At 40.1% G+C, this 20,897-nt stretch overlaps 1 protein-coding gene across 1 annotated transcript in view; it reads right to left on the reverse strand.

The window, feature by feature from the left end:
* Slc15a1 (solute carrier family 15 member 1) overlaps positions 1-20,897 on the reverse strand; it is a 44,479-nt gene that overhangs the window by 13,246 nt on the left and 10,336 nt on the right. The window contains exons 7-17 of the mRNA XM_027938841.2: positions 18,585-18,668; positions 16,640-16,722; positions 14,366-14,452; positions 13,021-13,110; positions 11,271-11,315; positions 11,113-11,145; positions 10,944-11,032; positions 10,358-10,439; positions 8,843-8,962; positions 7,512-7,658; positions 6,632-6,681 (exon numbers count right to left, since the gene is read on the reverse strand). Of these exons, the coding sequence (XP_027794642.1) occupies positions 6,632-6,681; positions 7,512-7,658; positions 8,843-8,962; positions 10,358-10,439; positions 10,944-11,032; positions 11,113-11,145; positions 11,271-11,315; positions 13,021-13,110; positions 14,366-14,452; positions 16,640-16,722; positions 18,585-18,668 (910 nt within the window). The remainder of the gene's footprint in view (positions 1-6,631; positions 6,682-7,511; positions 7,659-8,842; positions 8,963-10,357; positions 10,440-10,943; positions 11,033-11,112; positions 11,146-11,270; positions 11,316-13,020; positions 13,111-14,365; positions 14,453-16,639; positions 16,723-18,584; positions 18,669-20,897) is intronic.

The following is a 20,897-nucleotide window of genomic DNA, read 5'->3' on the forward strand; positions in this document are numbered from 1 at the left end:
AAAGATAAATAAGATTTACAAACCCTTAGCCAAACTAACCAAAAGAAAGTGTGAGAAGACACAAATCAGCAAGATCAGAGATGAAAAAGGAGATATCACCACAGAACCTTTTGAAATCTAGAGGAATATCAGAACCTATTTTGAAAATTTATACTCCAGTAAACTAGAAAATATGGAAGACACTGACAAATTTCCAGACACACATGACCTACATAAATTGAATCAGAAAATATATAGAAAACCCAAACAGACCATTATCAAGTAATGAAATTAAAACAGTGATTAAAAGCCTTTAAAAAAAAAAAAAGAAAGAAAGAAAAGCCCAGGACCTGACAGATTCTCAGCTGAGTACTACCAGACCTTTACAGAAGAACTAACACCAGTCTTTCTTAGATTATTCTATGAAATCGACAGGGAGGAAACACTCCCAAATACATTTTATGGAGCCAGTATAACCCTGATACTAAAACAAGACAAAGACAAATCAAGGAAAGAGAACTACAGACCAATATCCCTCATGAACATTGATGCAAAAATCCCTAATAAAATATCAGCAAACTGCATTCAAAAATACATCAAAATGATAGTACACCACAATCAAGTGGGTTTCATTCCAGGGATGCAAGGTTGGTTCAGTGTATGCAAATCAATAAACGTAATTCAGCACATAAAAGGAATTAAGGACAAAAATCACATGATCATCTCAATAGATGCAAAAAAGACCTTTGATAAAATGTTAGGGATCAAAGGAACTTACCTCAACATCACAAAGACTGTTATGATATACCAAAAGCCAACATCATACTATATAGAGAAAAACTAATAAGAGAATTTCCTCCAAAATCAGGATCAAGACAGGAAGAGAAAATCAAAGGGATGCAAATAGGAAAAGAAGTCAAACTATCTCTGTCTGTTGACAATACGATCCTATATCTAGAAAACCCCCCAAATTCCACCAGAAGACTTGTAGAGTTTATAAATGAGTTTAGCAGGATGGATACAAGCTCAACACCCATAAATCAATAGCTTTCCTATACTCCAACAGAGATTCAGCTGGGGAAGAAATCAGGAAAAGCATCCCACTCATGATAACTTCAAAAATAAATAAATTAATTAAATAATTTGGAATTAATCCAACCAGGATTACCTTCTACAATGAAAATTATAGAACACCAAAGAAAGAAAATGAAGAAGACCTGAGACAGAAAGATAGAAAGACATACCATGTTCTGGGATAGGCAGAATCAATATTGCCAAAATGGCCTTATTACCAAAAGAAATACACAGATTCAATGCAATCCCCATCAAAATACCAATGACATTCTTCACAGAATTAGGAAAAACAACTCTTAAATTCATTTGGAAGAATAAGAGACTCAGAATAGACAAAGCAATACTAAGCAAGAAAAGTGAAGCAGGAGGCATCACAGAACCTGATCTGAAATTATATTATAGAGCTGTAGTATCAAAAACAGTGTGGTACTGACATCAAAATGGACATGAAGACCAATGGAACACAAGAGAAGACAGAGACAAATCCACATACTTAGAGCTTCCTGGTATTTGACGAAGTGCTAAAAACCTATTTTGGAGAAAAGACAGCCTTTTTAACAAATGGTGCTGGGGAAACTGGATAGCTATATGTAGAAAAATTAAACTAGACCCATGAATCTCACCCTGCACAAAACTCAAATTGAAATGGATCAAAGACTTAGGAATTAGAACAGAAACCTTACAATTGCCAGAAGAAAACATAAGGTCAATACTCTATCATATAGGTGCTGGCATTGACTTCCTTAGCAAGGACCCTGAAGCATAAGAAATAAAACTAAGAATCTATAAGTGGAATGCCATCAAATTAAAAAGCTTCTGTACAGCAAAGAAAATGATTAAGAGTGTGAAGAGAGAGCATACAGAATGGGAAAAAATCTTGGTCAGCTGCTCCTCTGATAGAGAATTAACATCTAGAATATACAAAGAATTCAAAAAACTTAACACCAAAAAAACCAAATAGCCCAATCAATAAATGGGCAAAATAACTAGAGAGAAACTTCTCAAAAAAAAGAAACACAAATGGCCAATAAATATATGAAGAAATGTTCAACGCCTCTAGCAATCAGGGAAATGCAAAACAAAGCTACACTAAGGTTTCACCTCACTCCAGTCAGAATGGCAAGGATCAAAACCACAAACAATAGTAAATGCTGGTGAGGCTGTGGGGAAAGAAAAGATGCACTTGGACATTGTTGGTAGGACTGCAAACTAACACAACCACTTTGGAAAGCAGTATGGAGATTCCTCAAAAAGCCTGGGATGGAACCACCGTATGACCCAGCTATCCCACTCCTTGGTATTTTCCCAAAAGATCTAAAATCAGCATATGACAGCAACATGTCACATCAATGTTTATAGCAGCACAATTCATAATAGCTAAATTAAGGACTCGGTCCATTCATCTATCGACAAGCATCTAGGTTAAGAAACTGTGATATATACATACATATGTATATCATATATATATATATATATATATATATATATATATATATATATATAATATACATACATATGTATATCATATATATATATATATAAAATGGAGTTTACTCAGACATAAAAAAGAATAAAATTATGGCACTTGCTGATAAATGGATGGAAATGGAGAATATCATGCTAAGTGAAATAAGGCAAACTCAGAACTCAAAGATCAAAAGTTTTCTCTCATATGTGGAAAAATAAAGGAAAGAGGGAGGAAAAGGATAGGATAACATTAGAACCACTCAAATATAAATCAATAGAGAAGCAAAAGGAAGTCTAGTAGAGTGGAAGAAGGAGAAAGGGAGGGGGAGGAGAGATAGGAGGTGGAGGAAGAGGGAATCAACAACTGAAATAGAGCTGAGCATGGGTCAAGTGCAGTGGTGCAGGCCTGTAATCCCAGTGGCTCGGGAGGCTGAGGCAGGAGGATCACGAGTTCAAAGCCAACCTCAGCAACTTGCGGTAAGGCACTTAGCAAATCAGTGAGACCCTGTCTCTAAGTAAAATATAAAAAATGTCCAGGGATGTGGCTCAGTGGTTAGAAAGGTCACAGGACATAAAGACAACAATAACAAAAATTTCCATTACAAAATGAACAATTGGAAACTGAAATTTAAAACCATATCATGCTAAGTGAACCCAGCCCTGGGTTCAATCTTCAGTATCAAAAAAAAAAAAAAAAGGAACTGAAAATAGATTTCCATGCATGTATAAGTTTGTTGGGATGAACCCAACTACTATGTATAACTATGGAGCTCTAATAATAAACAAATAAATAAATTGGAATTCACCAAAACTTTTTTAATATTTATTTTTTAGTTGTAGTTGGACACAATCTCTTTATTTCACTTATTTATTTTTATGTGGTGCTGAGGATTGAACCCAGGGTCTTGCACATGAGAGGCGAGCGCTTTACCACTGAGCCACAACCCCAGCCCCACACAAAAACTTTTTAAAAAGTTATATTACAGAACAATTTTAGTTTCAATGAAGTCTAATTTATCAAATTTTTATTCTGTGGATTTGCACTTTCGGTTTAATATCTAAGATTTTTAATGTTTCTTACATAAATTTTGTAGTTTGGCATTTTAATATGGATCCATAATCAATTTTGAGCTGACTTGCATATAAAATGCATAAAAATTTTTATGTAATTTCTCTACAAGAATTTTATGTAAGACATGAGATTTAGTTCATTTTTTTAAACATATGAATGTCCAAATGTTTCAGTTTCAGCTGTTGAAAGACTTTCTTTAATCCATATGGTTATCTTTGCACTTTTGACAAACAGCAGTTGGCTATACCTGTGTAGGTTTATTTCTGGACTATTCCATTGATCCATTAGTCTATTTCTTTGCCAATAACGTTTTATTTTGACTTCTGTAACTTTAGGTAGTCTTAAATAGTAGTGATATGAGCACTGCAACTTTATTCTTTTTGAAAACTATTTTGGCTATTCAAATTCCTTTGGCTTTCCATATATATATATATTGTGTGTGTGTGTGTGTGTGTGTGTGTGTGTGGTGTGTGTGTGTGTGTATGTGTGTGGTGTGCTGGGGATCGAATGCGTGCAAGGCAAGCACTCTACCAGTTGAGCTATATCCCAGCCCTCCATATAATATTTTAATCATTTTGTTTATATTTACATAAATAATGCCATGTAATGATAGGGTTTACACTACACCTATAGCTCAATTTGGGGAGACTTGCCATCTTTACTGTTTTAAGTCTTCCCAGTTTGAACGTGGTGTTTCTCTCCATTTACTTTGCGGCTCCCTGGTTTCTTTTAGCCTAAGCATCTGTAGTTTTCAGCATCTGTGGGGGGCCATCCTCGCACGTGATTTGAGTTCCCTCCCTGGCTGGGTGAGAGGCGCTTAGGCACAGCTGTGTCAGAGCTTTCCCCACCCTTCTCCAGGTCCGAGGGCTTGTCCGTGCAGAGGCGTGTCTGGCCACTGCCCTGAAGACCCAATCGTCCCCCCTGACCTTGGGATGCTGCCCTCCTTAATCTTCACTGGATGGGATTTTCCCCAGAATTTTTTGTTCCCCAATAAAAGTCCACTCCCTGGCGTGTTCTCTCTCGCTAGCCTCTTTAGTGACCTTGCTACCGCATTAGGTGGCTGGAGGCAGGAGCTAGGAGGAGCTGTCCTGGAGCTGGTTTAAAAGGTAATTAGAGTCTTGTCTCTTTAATTTAAAACTCCCTAGTGGTTTCTCATGACTTGAACCTTCTTTAATGAAGCCAGCGCGGGTTGCTTGGCAGAGCACTCAAATGCTGTCCATGTTTTGTTAGACTTATATTTACGCATTTCATATTTTGAGGGGACATATTATAAACGATATGGTTTTAAAGTTCAGTTTCCAATTGTTCATTTTGTAATGGAAATTTTTGCTGCTGTTGTCTTTATGTCCTGTGACCATTCCTAAACTCATGTATTGATTTTATGAACTTTTTGGGTCAAGTTCTGAGGTCTTTCTATTATAGACAGTAGTCAACTGTGATAGCTTTACTTCTTCCTCTCCAATCTACATGCTTTTACTTCTTTCTTTTTCTTGTCTCATTGCTCTAGCATCCAGAAGGATGTTGGATGGGAGGGGAGAGTGGACAACCACCCTTGTTCCTGGTCTTGGGGGGAGTATTCAGACTTCTACTATGAAGTGCAACATACTTGAGTTTTTGCAGGTGTCCTGTTTAAGGGTAAGAGAGTTGTCTCCTATTCCTAGTTAGCTGAATTTTTTTAAATCATGAATGGATTGTGAATTTTACCAAATGGTTTTTCTGCATTAATTAATAAGAAGGTCTGGATTTTCCTCTTTAGTTTCTTAAGGTGATAGATTATGTTGATTGATTTTTAAAACTTGTTCTTTTTAGATATATATGACAGTAGAGTGTATTTCAACATATTATATGTACATAGAGTATAACTTATTCAAATTAGTGCCCCATTCTATTTTGGGGGGGCTATTGGGGATTGAACTCAGGGGCACTCAACTACTGAGCCACATCCCCAGCCTTATTTTGTATTTTATTTAGAGACAGGGTCTCACTGAGTTGCTTAGTGCCTTGCTGAGTTGCTGAGGCTGGATTTGAACTCGTGATCCTCCTGCCTCAGCTTCCGGAGCCCCTGGGATTACAGGCATGTGCCCTTGTGCCTGGCTAGGATCCCGTTCTTGTGGTTGTACATGATATGGAGTTTCACTGGTGGTGCAGTCATTTGTGAACATAGGAAATTATGTCTGATTCATTCTACTGTCTTTCCTATTCTCATTCCCCCTCCCTTCCCTTCATTCCCCTTTGTCTAATTCACTGAATTTCTATTCTTCCTTCCCCTCTTATTGCGTTTTAGCACCCTCAAATCAGAGAGAACATTGGCCATTAATTTTGGGGGATTGGCTTATTTTGCTTAGCACGATAGTCTCCAGATCCATCCATTTACTGGCAAAATTCATAAAGCCATTCTTTTTTATGGCTGAGTAAGATTCCATTGTGTATATATACCACATTTTCTTTATCCATTCATCTGCCAAAGGACACTAGGTTGGTTCCATAGCTTAGCTATTGTGAGTTGAACTGCTATAAACATTGAGGTGGTTGCAGTGTTGATTGATTTTTAAAACTGAATATTGAACTAGCCTTACATTCTTGGAAGAAATCCCATCCTCTCTCTTTCTATCCTGGGCTTCACTCTGGGTACACATTACTTCCATCAGAAGCTGCCAGAACTCAAAGTTTTAGAGAAAAACTCATACCAGTCCCCAAGAAAGGCAGGATCATAACTTTTTTCTAACAAATTGAGTGGATGTAGTATATTCTTGGTTATCAAAGATACTCATGTAGCTTTGGGATTTGAATTGGTGAATATTCATGACGTGGGCAAAGGCACGATACACACTACAATCCCAGTCACACAAAATGTGATGCTGTGTATCAGGCTTTTCCACGTGCATGTCCTGGAGGGACTGTCCGACCAAGCTGCTGGTGCCTGGATAGCTTTGCTCTTTGCTTGTGTTTTTCTATTTCCTGTAATGTACATGGTAACTTTTATTTTAAAAATTAAAGTTATTTTTTTTTTTAAAAAAAAGAAGAAAGAAAGACTCATACCTGATTCCATTTTCTCCTTTTTCTGGCTTCTTATTAAGCCCATCCTTTACCTGAGAGAGAAAAAAAAAAAATAGAAAAACACTTCCCATATCTCAACCATTAGAATCAGTTCACGTGAACATTTCAGCCCTGAGGAGAAGAACACGACCCTCATCCCGGGAGTTAAGGCATCATGAGCACCGGGGAGGCTCCCTTCAGCCCTGCTCTTCTTCCAGGCTAACCTGTACCTTTAGGAGTCTTGATCCTCGACTGCCCATGGTGCCAAAGAACACTACTCCCAAGGATTTAGGACAAGCCACTCAACAGCTCCCTAACTAAGCCAGTGACCAAGGGAATCAGCTGCAGGTCGCAGTTTCGTGGAGGCTTACTTACACCCCCGAACAGAGAGCCCGAGTCTCCCTCTCGAGTTCAGTGCATCCCTCCTTTGATGCTCAATGGCATCATGTGTGTGTCTCCATGTTCTTATCAGATATTTTGTATGGATTTTATTGCTTGTATCTGAAATACTCTGTTTTTCTAGAGATTGCTCTAATTTGATGCAAATTTTTTTAAAAAATGAAATTAAAGATATATTTAAAACTTTGTCTCAAAAAGACCCTGAGAACACACCTATGTACTATGTGTGACACACACACACAAATGTGCATACATAGCGCACACGCATGTGCACACATACACATCATACCATGCCCAGTTCTTTTTTAAAAAATTAATTAATATTAGCCCTTCCTACCCACCAAACTGTTACAGGAAGTCAACTGACTTGTGTTCTTGAAAAGGGTAGAAGCTGAGGATTATCTGAGGTCAAACAAAGTCACACCAATAGCAAGCTGTGTGGCCAGTATCACAGTCGCTAACAGCATCAGTGTCAAGGACTCACCACTCGGTACTGACTAGGTGCCCACACTAGAAGGGTGTAGCGATGGCCCTTCTCAAAGTCCTGAGTTACTGTTGAGACTGGTGACCCGGTGGAAGAAATGTTGATGCTTGTCAGCTTGTTTACATCAAAAGGCATATATTCCTTGGTCTGAGGGTAGAGGGAGGAGTCAGAGTCAATACCAGGGTCCTGTTATGCAACGTGCATTTGACCTTTGCGATAGCATGTTATTTGACATACAAGTTTCCATGTTCATGTTCACACACACCGAAAATGCCTTGTGGAGAACTGAAGTTTATTCCTCTTAGCCTCCCAATAACCTTCATGAACTGTCATGAAGTTTTTTAGTATTCCACAAGATTCTACTTTTCATCAAGCATTTTAGTTATTATTTTTTTAATATTTATTTTAGTTGTAGTTGGACACAATACCTTTATTTTACTTATTTTTATGTGGTGCTGAGGATTGAACCCAGGGCCTTGCACGTGCCAGGTGAGCGCTCTACTGCTGAGCCACAACCCCAGCCCCTTACTTACTCTTTTATAAAAATAAGTGCTGTGGAAATGATTTCTACCATTGCACAAACAACAGCATCAGGGGAGAAGCAAGAGCCCTGGTGGGACTCAATCCTGGCTGTCCCAAGCATCGGGACTCAGACTCTTAACCTTCAAGGTTACTAGTTTGGCAGGGTCTAAGGTAATGGATCCAACCGTGACTGATGAGGAATTAGAGCGGCTCATGTAATCTTGGGGTTAGGACCCAGGTATCAAAATTTTCAAAGCTCTCCATGTGATTCCAGTCTGGATTTAAGATTGAGAACCAGAACAATGCTGTCAAGAGCAGGGTTTTCTGACCTTGGCACTGCTGACCTTTGAGCGAGATAATTCTTTGTCACGGAGGACCATCTGTCAACATCACTGACTCCTACATATGAGATGCCAAGAGCATGTTCCTAGTCACAATGACAAAGAGTATCTGTAGAGGTTGCCAAATGTCCCCTAGGGGAAAGTCACCCCTTTAGAATGTGGACCTTCCCTGATGTTTGGAGTGTGGTTTTTGTGTAGCAACAGAAGCAGAACCCAAGAGCTTGTGGGCACACAGCATTGCAGATGTGCTGACTTAGAACCTGAGTTCTCAAGAGCTCCCAGGGCATCTGCACTTCCACAAAAGCTGGAGGCCTGCTGGTTTAGGGTACATGACATCAAGAGATTTGGACATTTCCCTCCTGGGCTGGTCTCGGGTAGTATCCAAGGACCAAGAGAAACACCTTCTCCAAATCCTATTATAACTCAGGCCAGAAGATGAAAAAGAAAGTGACATTTCCCTCCACTTACTTGAGACATTTGGCCAAGTGTCACCATCTCTCCAGGAAAAGATATAGTCATATTATCATTTCCTATATTCAAGACTTTAATTTGGACTTCGTTTCCTTGGGGGAAGACTGGAAGAGTTTTCTGAGGGGGAAAAAAAAAGCAATAGACAGTGAGGTCTTCAGGGATCATTGAAGATCATCCACATCCCCCTTCTGGGTCACTGAGGATCATCTACATCCCTTCAGCCCTTGAAAGCTGCACTGGCAGATACGCCCCCACCCCACTACCCAAATTGATCACTTCACTGGCCTCCTGGCAACCAGAGAAAAGGAGAATTTGGAAGTAACTGGAAAGAACTGCTCTTGCCTCATTTAGCCACCTCTAGGTCAGCAGAATCCAAGTTATGAAGCCTAATATTGGAGGGGGTCAGAGAAACTGCAGTCTTAAGGAACATGTCTCCATCAGGGCACCTGGGGTCTGCTCTCTCTGACTCCTGTGTCCTCTCTTACAGCTCTGGAAGCTCCATCCATAGCCTGGACACGGTTGGTACTTTGGCTATCTTCTCATAAATGCTTTCTGTCCTTGTGCCTCCACGCCTGTGCTCATGATTTCTGGTCTTTTTTCTGCTCTGCTGTCTGTTAAATGCAGCGCCACTGGGGCGATGCATGTTCACATCAGGCCTCGCTTCATCTTCCACCAAGCTAGCTATGGGCACGAGAGCAGGAGTACACGCATGCTCACAGCAGCATCGTTCACAAGAGCCAAGGGGTGGAAGCACCCAGGCGTCCATGGACAGATGAACAGATAAACCAAATGTGCGGTACCCACATAGTGGACTATCATTTAGCTTTAAAAGGAAGGAAATCCTGTTACAACCTGGATAAACCTGGAGGACATTATGCTAAGTAAAATAAGCCCATCGATAAAGGACAAACACTCCGAGATCCCACTTAGAGGAGGTGCCTGGAGACAGGAAGTGAGACGTGGTTGCCAGGACGTGTGGAGAGCTGCTGTTAATGAGTACAGAGGTTCATCTGGGAAGATGAAGTTCTGGAAGCAAATGGCGGGGATGGTGCTAATAGCGTGGATGTACTTAATGCCCCTTAAAAATGGATCAGATGATGTTTTTCATGTTAGCATATTTACCACAATTAAATTTTTAAAAAAGAAATTAAAAGAGAAAGGTGGGGAGAGAGAAACAAAGTAAAGACACAGAAATAGAGAGCGAAGCCCTCTCACCTCTTTTCTGGCACCACATGCCCCCCACTTCTAGAACCAACGTCTGATCTCTTCTAATGAAGCCCACACATCGACCCCCTTCCCAGCTGCACCCTTGCAGGGGTGAGTCCACAGTGTTTACGGACGAACAGCGACTGTTCTGCCCCTTGCCTCTCACCATCTGCAGCTCCAGGGCTTAGACCTCCACACAGGGGGAGATCCTGGTCTCCCCTAATCCTCTAGACCCAGAAGGAGAAGATCTGAGTGCGCTGCCTGAGCCCAGCAGCAAAGGACGCTGGAGTCTCAAGGAAAACTCACATCGATTTCCACCTGCACAATTGCAGCCACCACAAAGGCCATGGAAGCCAGGAACATCCCAACTGTCATCTTCTTCAAGGAGCTGATTGGGACAAGAAGAAAGTGAGCCTCAGCCAGTTCCATATGGATGCACTAAGGAGAGGCGGGGGGGGGGGGGGGGGGGGGGGGGGGAAACGCTCCCCCAACAAGACTGGCTTTCTTATAGAGGCACATGCGCTGGAAAGTGTCTCTCCCCTTATTCCTATTGAGACTACGGAGGGCCCGTGAAATGCAACTTTTCATTTGCATTTTTACATTTAATTTCTAGAAACTACAGTTCAGGTGGTACTCGGAATCACAGTGAACATTTTGTCATCTACATACAAAGGAGAACCTTAATTAGAGGCCTTTTCAGGCTGTCATCAATACAATTTTGTTTTAAAAGATTTCAGAAATATCAGCATACAAATATCTGATTTATTCATTTCCTTTAAAACCCCGCCATTGAGGTGGCTGGTGGGAGGGACATCCTCCTAATGCACTAGGGGGCAAAGAGGGCGCAGCCCCTGGGGGTGTCTCAACCATCCCAAACCAACCAGGCACCTACGTGAAATTGAAGCCACATTTTGCAATCAGAGGGTACACCACAGCATCTACGATGGGGACCATGATGACAATCAAGATGGCATTCACAGTCTGCAGAGGAAGCAAGGGAAGATGTTAACACAGGCTTGAGGGCCACCTGGATCTCTGAAAGCAACATGTTTTCTGCTTACCTGCATCTGATCCGGCTGAATTTCAATAACTCCCTAAAAAGAGGTGTGAAGGGTCACATTAAAAAATGTCATGAAAGGGAAGGATGAAGAAGACAAAGGGACTGAAACAGAAGAGCAGCGACCAGGGAAGGTGAACCACCATACCGGCCCAGACTTACAATTCTCCCGTTCATGGTGGTTGCTTGCAGTGTCCACCGGGAGCCCTAAACATAAACACAGTCACCGCATCAACCGGGAAGGTGGCTTTGCACATTTTACTAGTCATGGTGGATCTTTTCTAAATCAGGAATGAGGTCTGAAATGTTTAAAGTTGTTTGAAACATCAAGCCGGCCTCCAAGCTCCACTATAACTCTAGGTACAAGGAAGCAAGAGCACTTCTGTTAACAAGGGACCTCAACACAGAGCTCCAGCTCCTCGTGAGGACACAGCAAGCCCCACCCTGAGATGAAGCCACCTGCAGCAGATGCCAGTGTGCAGAACTGGGCTGGAGAGCGCGGCCCACGGCAGGGAGGGCAGCTTTGTGCCCTGCGCCAGTCCCCACTCTCTGGCATCAGCATTAACAATGCTGGGATTGTTCAAAGCCGGTTTTGACAGTCTGGAAGTAGACCCACAGCAAGTCAGTGGTGGGTATAAATTTGGGCAGCTGAGTTATCATCCACCTATTCTATGACTGTTTTAAGGCTGAACATGCAAATGTTTCAATATGAATCTCAACTCCACCAGGAGGGAATCATGGAAAGCTGGGAAACCGGCCTGTTTGAGCTCTTAACACATCAGCCACGGAGTACTTTATAGACAGTCTCTTAATTTGATCTCACTGCCTCGAGGTGGGCTCTTGTGACCTGTTCAGAGAGTTACAAGTTTTTACTGAGACTCCCAGCTACTGAAGTCTGATTCCAGAAGGCTCCTATCCAGCTGTGAGGCTGCTTCTCTTTCCCTATGGGGAGTGGGTCTAAACCTCATATTTACAAATAAGGAGATTAATGTGCATGTTCAATTTTTTTCCAAGTGATAATTTACCCTTACAGTGATGCTCGCTGTACAATGAAAACACATATTTGCCATTTTGTTTTTAAACTTCAGTTTCTAAAAGAAACAACATTTTATTGCTTTGGCTGCTGAGCCCCATGCACTGGGCTGATGTTACTGTGCCAGGTTCCCGTGTATGTCCCACAGCTGTGGGACCAAGAGCAGAGCAACAAGCCGCCCATCTGGTCTGGGTCCCTGCTCTGGGGGATGACTCTGGTGTGGTCATTTCACATCACTGGTGGAACTTCTAGTTCAAGCGTTCCATTTTAAAGTGGAAGATATCAGTCATCTCTGTCTAAATGTGCCATGGATCCTGTCAAAGGCAATGCCTCTTTTTGCAAGCTGCATCAGTAGGAAAATAAGCTCTTTTTTTTCTCTCTTTCTTTCCCCATGGTACTGGGGATTAACCTAGAGATGCTCTACAACTGAACTATATCTCCAGTCTTTTTAAAAAACTTTATAAATTTTGAGACAGAGTCTCATTGAGTTGCCCAGGCTGGCCTTGAACTTGTGACCCTCCTGCCTCAGCTTCCTGAGTTGCTGGGATCACCGGTGTGCACCAACACAATTGGCAGGAAAGCAAACTTTCTTAACCCTCAGTTTTGATTGGCCAGATTGCTGGCTGCTCTGATGAAATCTTCCCCAAGGCTACTTTACTTGACTACACCTCATTTTCTTCATTGTTTTGCAAGAGAAATGTGGACAGAAGCTTCCAGAATTTTTTTAAACAAATAAACTCAATGTGATCTAACAACTAAATAAATTATACAAAACAGAAATTGGTAGAGAATGTTTTTAGGAACTAAAAACTAACTATGACTCAGTACATGGTAGTGCCCAAAGTATGTTTGCTAAACAAAGATAATTGGAAGCATTACCTGCTGATCAAACAGGGCCCAGAACATCGGGAGCGGAATATACAGGAACATCACCCTCGTAACCATCTTAATTTGAGAGATAAGCCGCTCCTGTAGGGAGGGACAGATCAGCCACAACTGTGTCACTCAGAGTGTTCAGGCACAGCTTGGTTTCAGTGTTGAGATATTTGCATCTAGAGATGAGTGGGGAGGTGATTAATTGTTCCAAAAAACACTAACACAAGTTTCGGGAAATTTCTAAGCTATTGAAAATATGAGAAAATCTCTGTTTAGGAGGAAAACTCCAACTTGCTACATGTAAATCCACTCAATGTAAATCCCACCACTGCCATCACCACCCCTTAACTTCTATATTCAGACGTAGGGTACAGGATCACAATCACCTATAACTACTGGCAGATTACATCAAACGGAAAGCCAATACTGCTTCAGATAAATTATATCCATTGTACACTGCTACATCGATGTTCATAGCAGCACAATTCACAATAGCAAGACTGTGGAACCAACCTAGATGCCCTTCAATAGACGAATGGATAAAAAAAAAATGTGGCATTTATACACAATGGAGTATTACTCTGCATTAACAAATGACAAAATCATAGATTTTGCAGGGAAATGGATGGCATTAGAGCAGATTATGCTAAGTGAATAGCATTAGCATTTAGCCAATCCCTAAAAAACAAATGCCAAATGTCTTCTTTGATATAAGGAGAGTAACTAAGAACAGAGTAGGGACGAAGAGCAGGAGAAGAAGATTAACATTAAACAGGGATGAGAGGTGGGAGGGAAAGGGAGAGAGAAGGGGAAATTGCATGGAAATGGAAGGAGACCCTCAGGGTTATACAAAAGTACATACAAGAGGAAGTGAGGGGAAAGGGAAAAATAATACAAGGGGGAGAAATGAATGACAGTAGAGGGGGTAGAGAGAGAAGAGGGGAGGGGAGGGGAGGGGGGATAGTAGAGGATAGGAAAGGCAGCAGAACACAACAGACACTAGTATGGCAATATGTAAATCAATGGATGTGTAACTGATGTAATTCTGCAATCTGTATATGGGGTAAAAATGGGAGTTCATAACCCACTTGAATCAAAGTGTGAAATCTGATATATCAAGAAATTTGTAATGTTTTGAACAACCAACAATAAAAAATTTTAAAAAAATTATATCCATTGTTTACCAAATTGTTAATTTTTTAAAAGTAGCGCTCATGCCTACTCTTACTTGACGCGCTAACAAGGTCGGGAGGGTACAACTGGTCATTTTACCCATCAGGCTTCATGCTCTGAACTGTGCTTCTCAACACCCCCTCTCTGGAGGAGCTGTAGCAAGGTGGTTACTTACATCATATTTCTCCTTAGCCCAGTCCAGCCAGTGCTCTCTCTTGGGAAATTCCTTACTTCGGTGCCTAAACCTGTTTTTGATAGAAAACTAAAGGAAGAAAAAAAATCAAATTTCAGAACAGAACCAACTATTTCATCAGAGGAATACATATCAATTAATCTCCCCCCTTTAAGGGAAAAATATATGAGAAAATCAAAATATAAAATTGTATATAGCAGCGTAATGAGCATGTTGAAGACACAACTGATGAATTTGTTTCTAGACTTTTTTTTTTTTTGCCCTGGAGATTGAACCCAGGAGTGCTTCACCACTGAGCCACATCAACCACAGTCCTTTTTATTTTTTATTTTGAGACAGGGTCAAAGGTTGCTTAGGGCCTGCTGGAATTATAGGCATGCCCATTGCACCTGGCTGTATCTAGACTCTTTGCGATTAAGATTAAGGGACTGTCAGGGCTTCTCTCCAGATCCTCTATAGAGGCGTGTACAGTAGGAATACAATGCAAGACTCATTTGCAACTTAAGTTTCCTAGTAGCCAAAGCAACAAGTCAAAGTCAAACAGGCAAAATTTCTTTAAAATATATTTTATTTAACTCAATAATCCCCAAGTATGATTTTAATATACAATATATTAAAAATTAATGAGAATTTAAAATTCTTTTTTCATACTAAGTCTTCAAAATTAGGGGAGTATTTTCTACCTATGGCATATCTCAATTTGGTTGCTAAATTTTTTATCAGAAATATGTCACCTATATTCAGATTTCATTAAGTTTATGTTTGAAAAATTAGATTTACATACTAGGTTGTTCCAAACATACTTAAAAGCTTCCTGATAACTGAATTGAGCCTTGTTTTCAAATGTGAGTAAGAACCCACTACACAGAAATACATATGTAAGAAAATAAAGTAGGGTTGGGATGTGGTTCAGCGGTACAGTGGTTGCCTCACAAGTGATATAGTGCAAAGTCCTGGGTTCAATTCCCTGTACTAGGAAGATAAAAAAGTTATAGTCAAACATATCTCATATTTATAGAGGGTAACAGACCATAGAAACATGCTGACCCATCATGAAATGAGAAGCCACTGAGATTCCTCACCAGTGTTTCTCAAGGGAACTCTTGAGGGAAAGCAAAGTGCATCTACAAGACACAGCAGGGAGGGGGGTGTGGTCATGGCCAGGGACAGGTGGGTGACTAAATGCAACAATCCAGACAGACCTGTGGGCTGATTTTAGGACACAGGGCAGTACAGTTCTCACGACTCTAAGCAGTTCAAAGTTGTTCTTTGGAGGTTTAAACCAAGCTGTCAGTTACTTTCCTCTTTGCCTGGAAAAACCTTTCTGGTGGGAATAGATGGAATGCTAAAGGAAATGGGAAAGCTGCCCCTGAGGCATTGGTTTTTTTGGTTTTTTTTTGACAAGGAGGGGGCACATGGCAAAATAGACCACATAATCTAATGCAATAAGGCCAGGCAAAAAGGAAGAGCATGATTTCAAGTTATCTTAAGGCCACATTTTCATTCAAAAGATAATCCACATATTAAAAAAATAATAAGTGACACATTTCCCCCCAGTTATACAATATATGTGTTCACTAAAAAAGGAGGGTTCTATCGTGTAAAGATTCCTATTCTCAACATTTATCTCCTACATATGAATGTACCTGAATGTACATATCTCATGTAGATGCATATGGAAGAAACCAAATTCTGCATATTCCCATCATTAAATATTCTTTGAAAACAAGACTTGTGATGACTACATGAGATGTCAAAGATACACTGTCAGGTGAGCATCCTTTTCCTCTTTTCAGCAATTTGTTGTATATAATATTACAATGATATCCTTTGTATATGAATCTGCATCCATTTAAAAATTTATTTTCTTAGCCTTATTTCCTGAAAGTAGCATCACAGACCCTTAGCATCTGAGCACTCTTGATACATTGCAAAACTGAGCCCCAACTTTGTTTTACTGCTCCCGAAAAAACAGAAGGTATCGTCTGTCAATTTGATGAAGAGTCATTTTATTGGCTTTTCTTTGACAACTTTAGTTTAAAAGCCATTTCCATTCCTCCCTTTTAGAGTTCTGTTTGTGTGCTTTTCCATTTGGTAAATTTCATGAGAAGTTTATGATTTAAATTAAAACTTATCAAAATAGGGACACTTAAAATATGTTTAAAGGAAAGTCAAAGTTTAATTGAATTTTAACATAAAGGATGTAGAAGGTTTGGGGGTGATTAAAATGTCATGGAAAGGTACTGAAATACTCACACCAATGCATTTGACCACTTTACCCATGATGTTGCCCTGTGGCTGGAATTTTTTGTACATTCTACTGCCGATGACAAATACAACTGGACAGGGGAAAAAAATAAGAACAAACACCAAGGCTTAGTATCATCTATCAACCTCACAGAACCTAGGGCAGCCTGCAGACACCCAGTATAGCTATCTGAGCCAGGCCCTGGCTGTTTAAAGGGAGACAATATGTGCAAGGTGAATGCATTGCTCTCAAAGACAATGAACAGAGCTCTAATTTTCTGGCCACAATGGCAAGTGAGATTTTCTTCTTATCATTATTTTTCTTTTTAATGTTAAGGAAAATAGAAATTAATGTGTTGAAACTTTTACTTAATCATATGTGACAGTTTTTCCCCTGTATTCACTGTACAGAAGCACAGTTATAATTAGGATCTGCATTAAGTTTTGCAAAAGTTGGAAACAGCCATTTTTCATGGATTTTCTTAACCAAGGCATAGTATGAAAATAATGTAGAAAAGAGCATCTCTACAAGAGATTCTGAAAACACAGTTCTTGTGCTAGAATTTTTGATTATCTAATACCATAATTCAATAATTAAAAACACCAATGGATTCTTTCTATTCTTGCCCAATGCCAACCTTTCTCAACACATGGATGGTGAAGATGTCCAATAGATTGTGTCTACATTTTCTTTTGCAAAGGAATATTTCAATTTCTTAATAAACTGAAGCCTAACTGAAGCACAGAAATTTTAGAGATTGTGCTCATATATAGTATTTGGTTGGTTCTCAATTTTTCAATTAAAAAACAAGCATATTGGGGCTGGGGATGTGGCTCAAGCAGTGATGCGCTTGCCTGGCATGCGTGGGGCGCTGGGTTCTATCCTCAGCACCACATAAAAATAAAATAAAGATGTTGTGTCCACCGAAAACTGAAAAATAATATTTAAAAAATTCTCTCTCTCTTAAAAAAACAAAAACAAGGATAAACTTTACCTAAGAATGACCTATACAGACTCAATGAGAATTTACTCAAAGTGCTCAATACAACATCTAGTATAGTAGGATCTTTAAAATGCTCTCTCCTGCCCAGAATTAGAGAGGAGGAACACAGACAAGCATTTTAGGGGAAGGTGGAAGTATTTGAGGATTATGGAAGAAAGAGCCATATTGAAGAGGGGGGAATTCTGAACTCACATAATTGTAACGACAAAGCAAAATTGCTACAGCACAAGCACAGGAGGTTAAAAAAAATTAGCCTACTCAATTCTAGTAAGATCTGAAAACAGAAATGGGAGAAAGCAACGCCAATGCCGGCAGCTCCCTTGCTAGAAAGGAAAAGGTGCCAGGAAGACCCAAGACAGCATTTGACTGTCCTGGCACTGCCATCTTCCTAGCCAGACTGCCCCTTGTAGGAAACCTTCACACTTCCTAAAACGCCAATGCCAAGAACTAATCTAACTGTGTCTAATATGTACACATCTTCCTCCCAGAGGGAAGGAATTCCAGTAGAAGCATTTGGGGAGGCTGGATTATGGAATTGTATATGCTCAGTGGAAGTATTTCAGTGGCCATTGAACCAGGTTGCCATTTCTTCAAGGGCTGGAGATGTGCACACGTTGACAGGAAGAAAAGCTTCCGGCCACAGGAACAGCCAGTCTAGCAGATTCTACCACCTTCACCTTCCTCTTCCTAATTGGTACCAAACATTTCATGTCCAACTCAGATGGTTCATTTCCCTGCAAACCCTTTTTTTGATCCTATCCACTCTGAAATGAGAGGCCAACTCTGCTTCCTTCTCTCTGAGAGAGCACATTGAACACTGAATGGCAATGCTTCACACTATTTTTTTTTTTACAACTCATTATATGGACTTCAAAAATATTAGTCTCAATAATGAATGTGGGGCCTCATCTGGTTGTAGGCTAGTGTTAACTCAAGTAATTTCCACTTACTTAGGGAGACGGCCATGAGAGCAGCAGGAACCCCAAATGCCAGTGGGTAACATGCTTGCTGACTGTGAATTCCACATTGTTGAACTGGGGAGAAAGTATGAGATTAAAATTGATCATGGCATTGGTAATGCATGGATAGTTCCCATTTCTAAAAGCCCCTCACTATTGTTACATAGTATTTTTTTTTGAGAGAGAGAGAGAGAGAATTTTTTAATATTTATTTTTTAGTTTTCGGTGGACACACATCTTTATTTTATTTGTATGTGGTGCTGAGGATCGAACCCAGCACCCCGCGCACGCTAGGCGAGCGCACTACCGCTTGAGCCACATCCCCAGCCTGCCCTGTTACATAGTATTTTCACTTAAGGTTCAAGACATCCATTTGCCTTACTGATGTCATTGCCAGCTGCATTGTAGAAAGAGCAGGAGATGGAGGCAGATTCTAATCTTAGCCCCTAAATAGATGTGTGTTTGCTGTATGGGTTTTCTAAGTGGGGGAGATAAATATGATCTGGGTACAATGACTCCAATATAAGGGACTCAGTCAATAAAAGCTATGTGCCCTGGAAAGTCAATATCGTATGTCCCTATATGCATGCCAAATAAGTAACCATTAGATGACTTCGGGCAGGGGTTGACAATACTTTCTGTGATATCTTAGGCTAGGTATCTTAGGCTTTGGGGACCATTTGATCTTGGTCACAACTCTTCAGCTCCAGTTTTGTTTTTTGGTACTGGGATTGAACCCAGGGACACTTAACTACTGAGCTACATCTCTAGCCCTTCTTTTTGTTTTTATTTTTTTGTATTTTACTTAGAGACAGGGTCTCACTGAATTGCTTAGGGTTTCACTAAATTGCTGAGTGCCGGCTTTGAACTTGTGATCCTCCTGTCTCTGCCTCCCGATCCGCTGGGATTACAGTTGTGCGCCACTGTGCCTGGCTTCAGCTCTGCCTTTGTAGGAGGAAAGTAGTCAGAGACAAACCTAAATGATGGTCTTGCCCAGATTTCTGGATCTGGCCCCAGGGCCATTGTTTGCCAACTTCTGACTGAGGGCTATTTCAGCTCTGAAATCTTAGGATTGGTAAGGAAAACTATCAAGGCTTTGTAAGAAGCAAGAGAGATTACTAGAAATCCTTCCGTGGGAGGCTGTGGCCTCCACAGTGATCCAATCTTGTAGGGGTTTTGACTCTGCCTAGCTATTTCACAATTCTTTTTTTTTTTTAATTGTTTTTAGTTGTTGATAGACCTTTATTTATTTAATTTATTTATTTATACGTGGTGCTGAGAATCAAACCCAGTGCCTCACACATGCCAGGTTAGTGTGCCACTGCTGAGCCCCAGCCCTAGCCCCAGCCCTAGCCCCACTATTTCACAATTTTGTAGAGAAAAAAGTTAACTAGTAGAAAAGTTCTGGTTATGCCAATAATTCCTGTTTGTGGCAATGCAAAATAATTTCTCCCCGTAAAGAATCAAAATCTGTTGTGATATTGCCTCTTTCATCCCGTATGTTAGTGATTTGAGTTCTCTCTCTTCTTCTCTTCGCTAGCATGGCTAAGGGTCTGTCGATTTTGTTTATTTTTTCAAAGAACCAACTTTTAGTTTTGTCAATTTTTTCAATTGTTTCTTTTGTTTCGATTTCATTGATTTCAGCTCTGATTTTAATTATTTCTTGCCTTCTACTTCTTTTGCTGTTGTTTTGCTCTTCTTTTTCTAGGATTTTGAGATGAAGTATGAGATCATTTATTTGTTGGTTTTTTCTTTTTTTAAGGAATGAACTCCAAGCAATGAATTTTCCTCTTAGAACTGCTTTCAATGTGTCCCATAGATTCCGATATGTTGTGTCTGTGTTTTCATTAATCTCTAAGAATTTTTTAATTTCCTCCTTGATGTCTTCTATAACCCATTGATCATTCAGTAACCTATTGTTCATTCTCCAAGTGATATATTCTTTTTCCTTCCTTCTTTTATCGTTGATTTTCAGTTCCATTCCATTATGATCAGATAGGATGCATGGTATTATCTCTACTCCTTTGTATTGTCTAAGACACTTCAGAAATACAGAAGATAATCAAAAATTATTTTGAATCCTTATACTCCAATAAATTAGAAGATAGTGAAGGCATAGATAAATTTCTTAAGTCATATGATCTGCCCAGATTGAGTCAGGAGGATATAGACAACCTAAACAGACCAATATCAATTGAGGAAATAGAAGAAACCATCAAAGGACTACCAACTAAGAAAAGCCCAGGACCGGATGGGTATACAGCAGAGTTTTACAAAACCTTTAAAGAGGAACTAATACCAATA

The sequence above is a fragment of the Marmota flaviventris genome, chromosome 4 (assembly GCF_047511675.1).
Source record: "Marmota flaviventris isolate mMarFla1 chromosome 4, mMarFla1.hap1, whole genome shotgun sequence".
Taxonomy (NCBI): domain Eukaryota; kingdom Metazoa; phylum Chordata; class Mammalia; order Rodentia; family Sciuridae; genus Marmota; species Marmota flaviventris.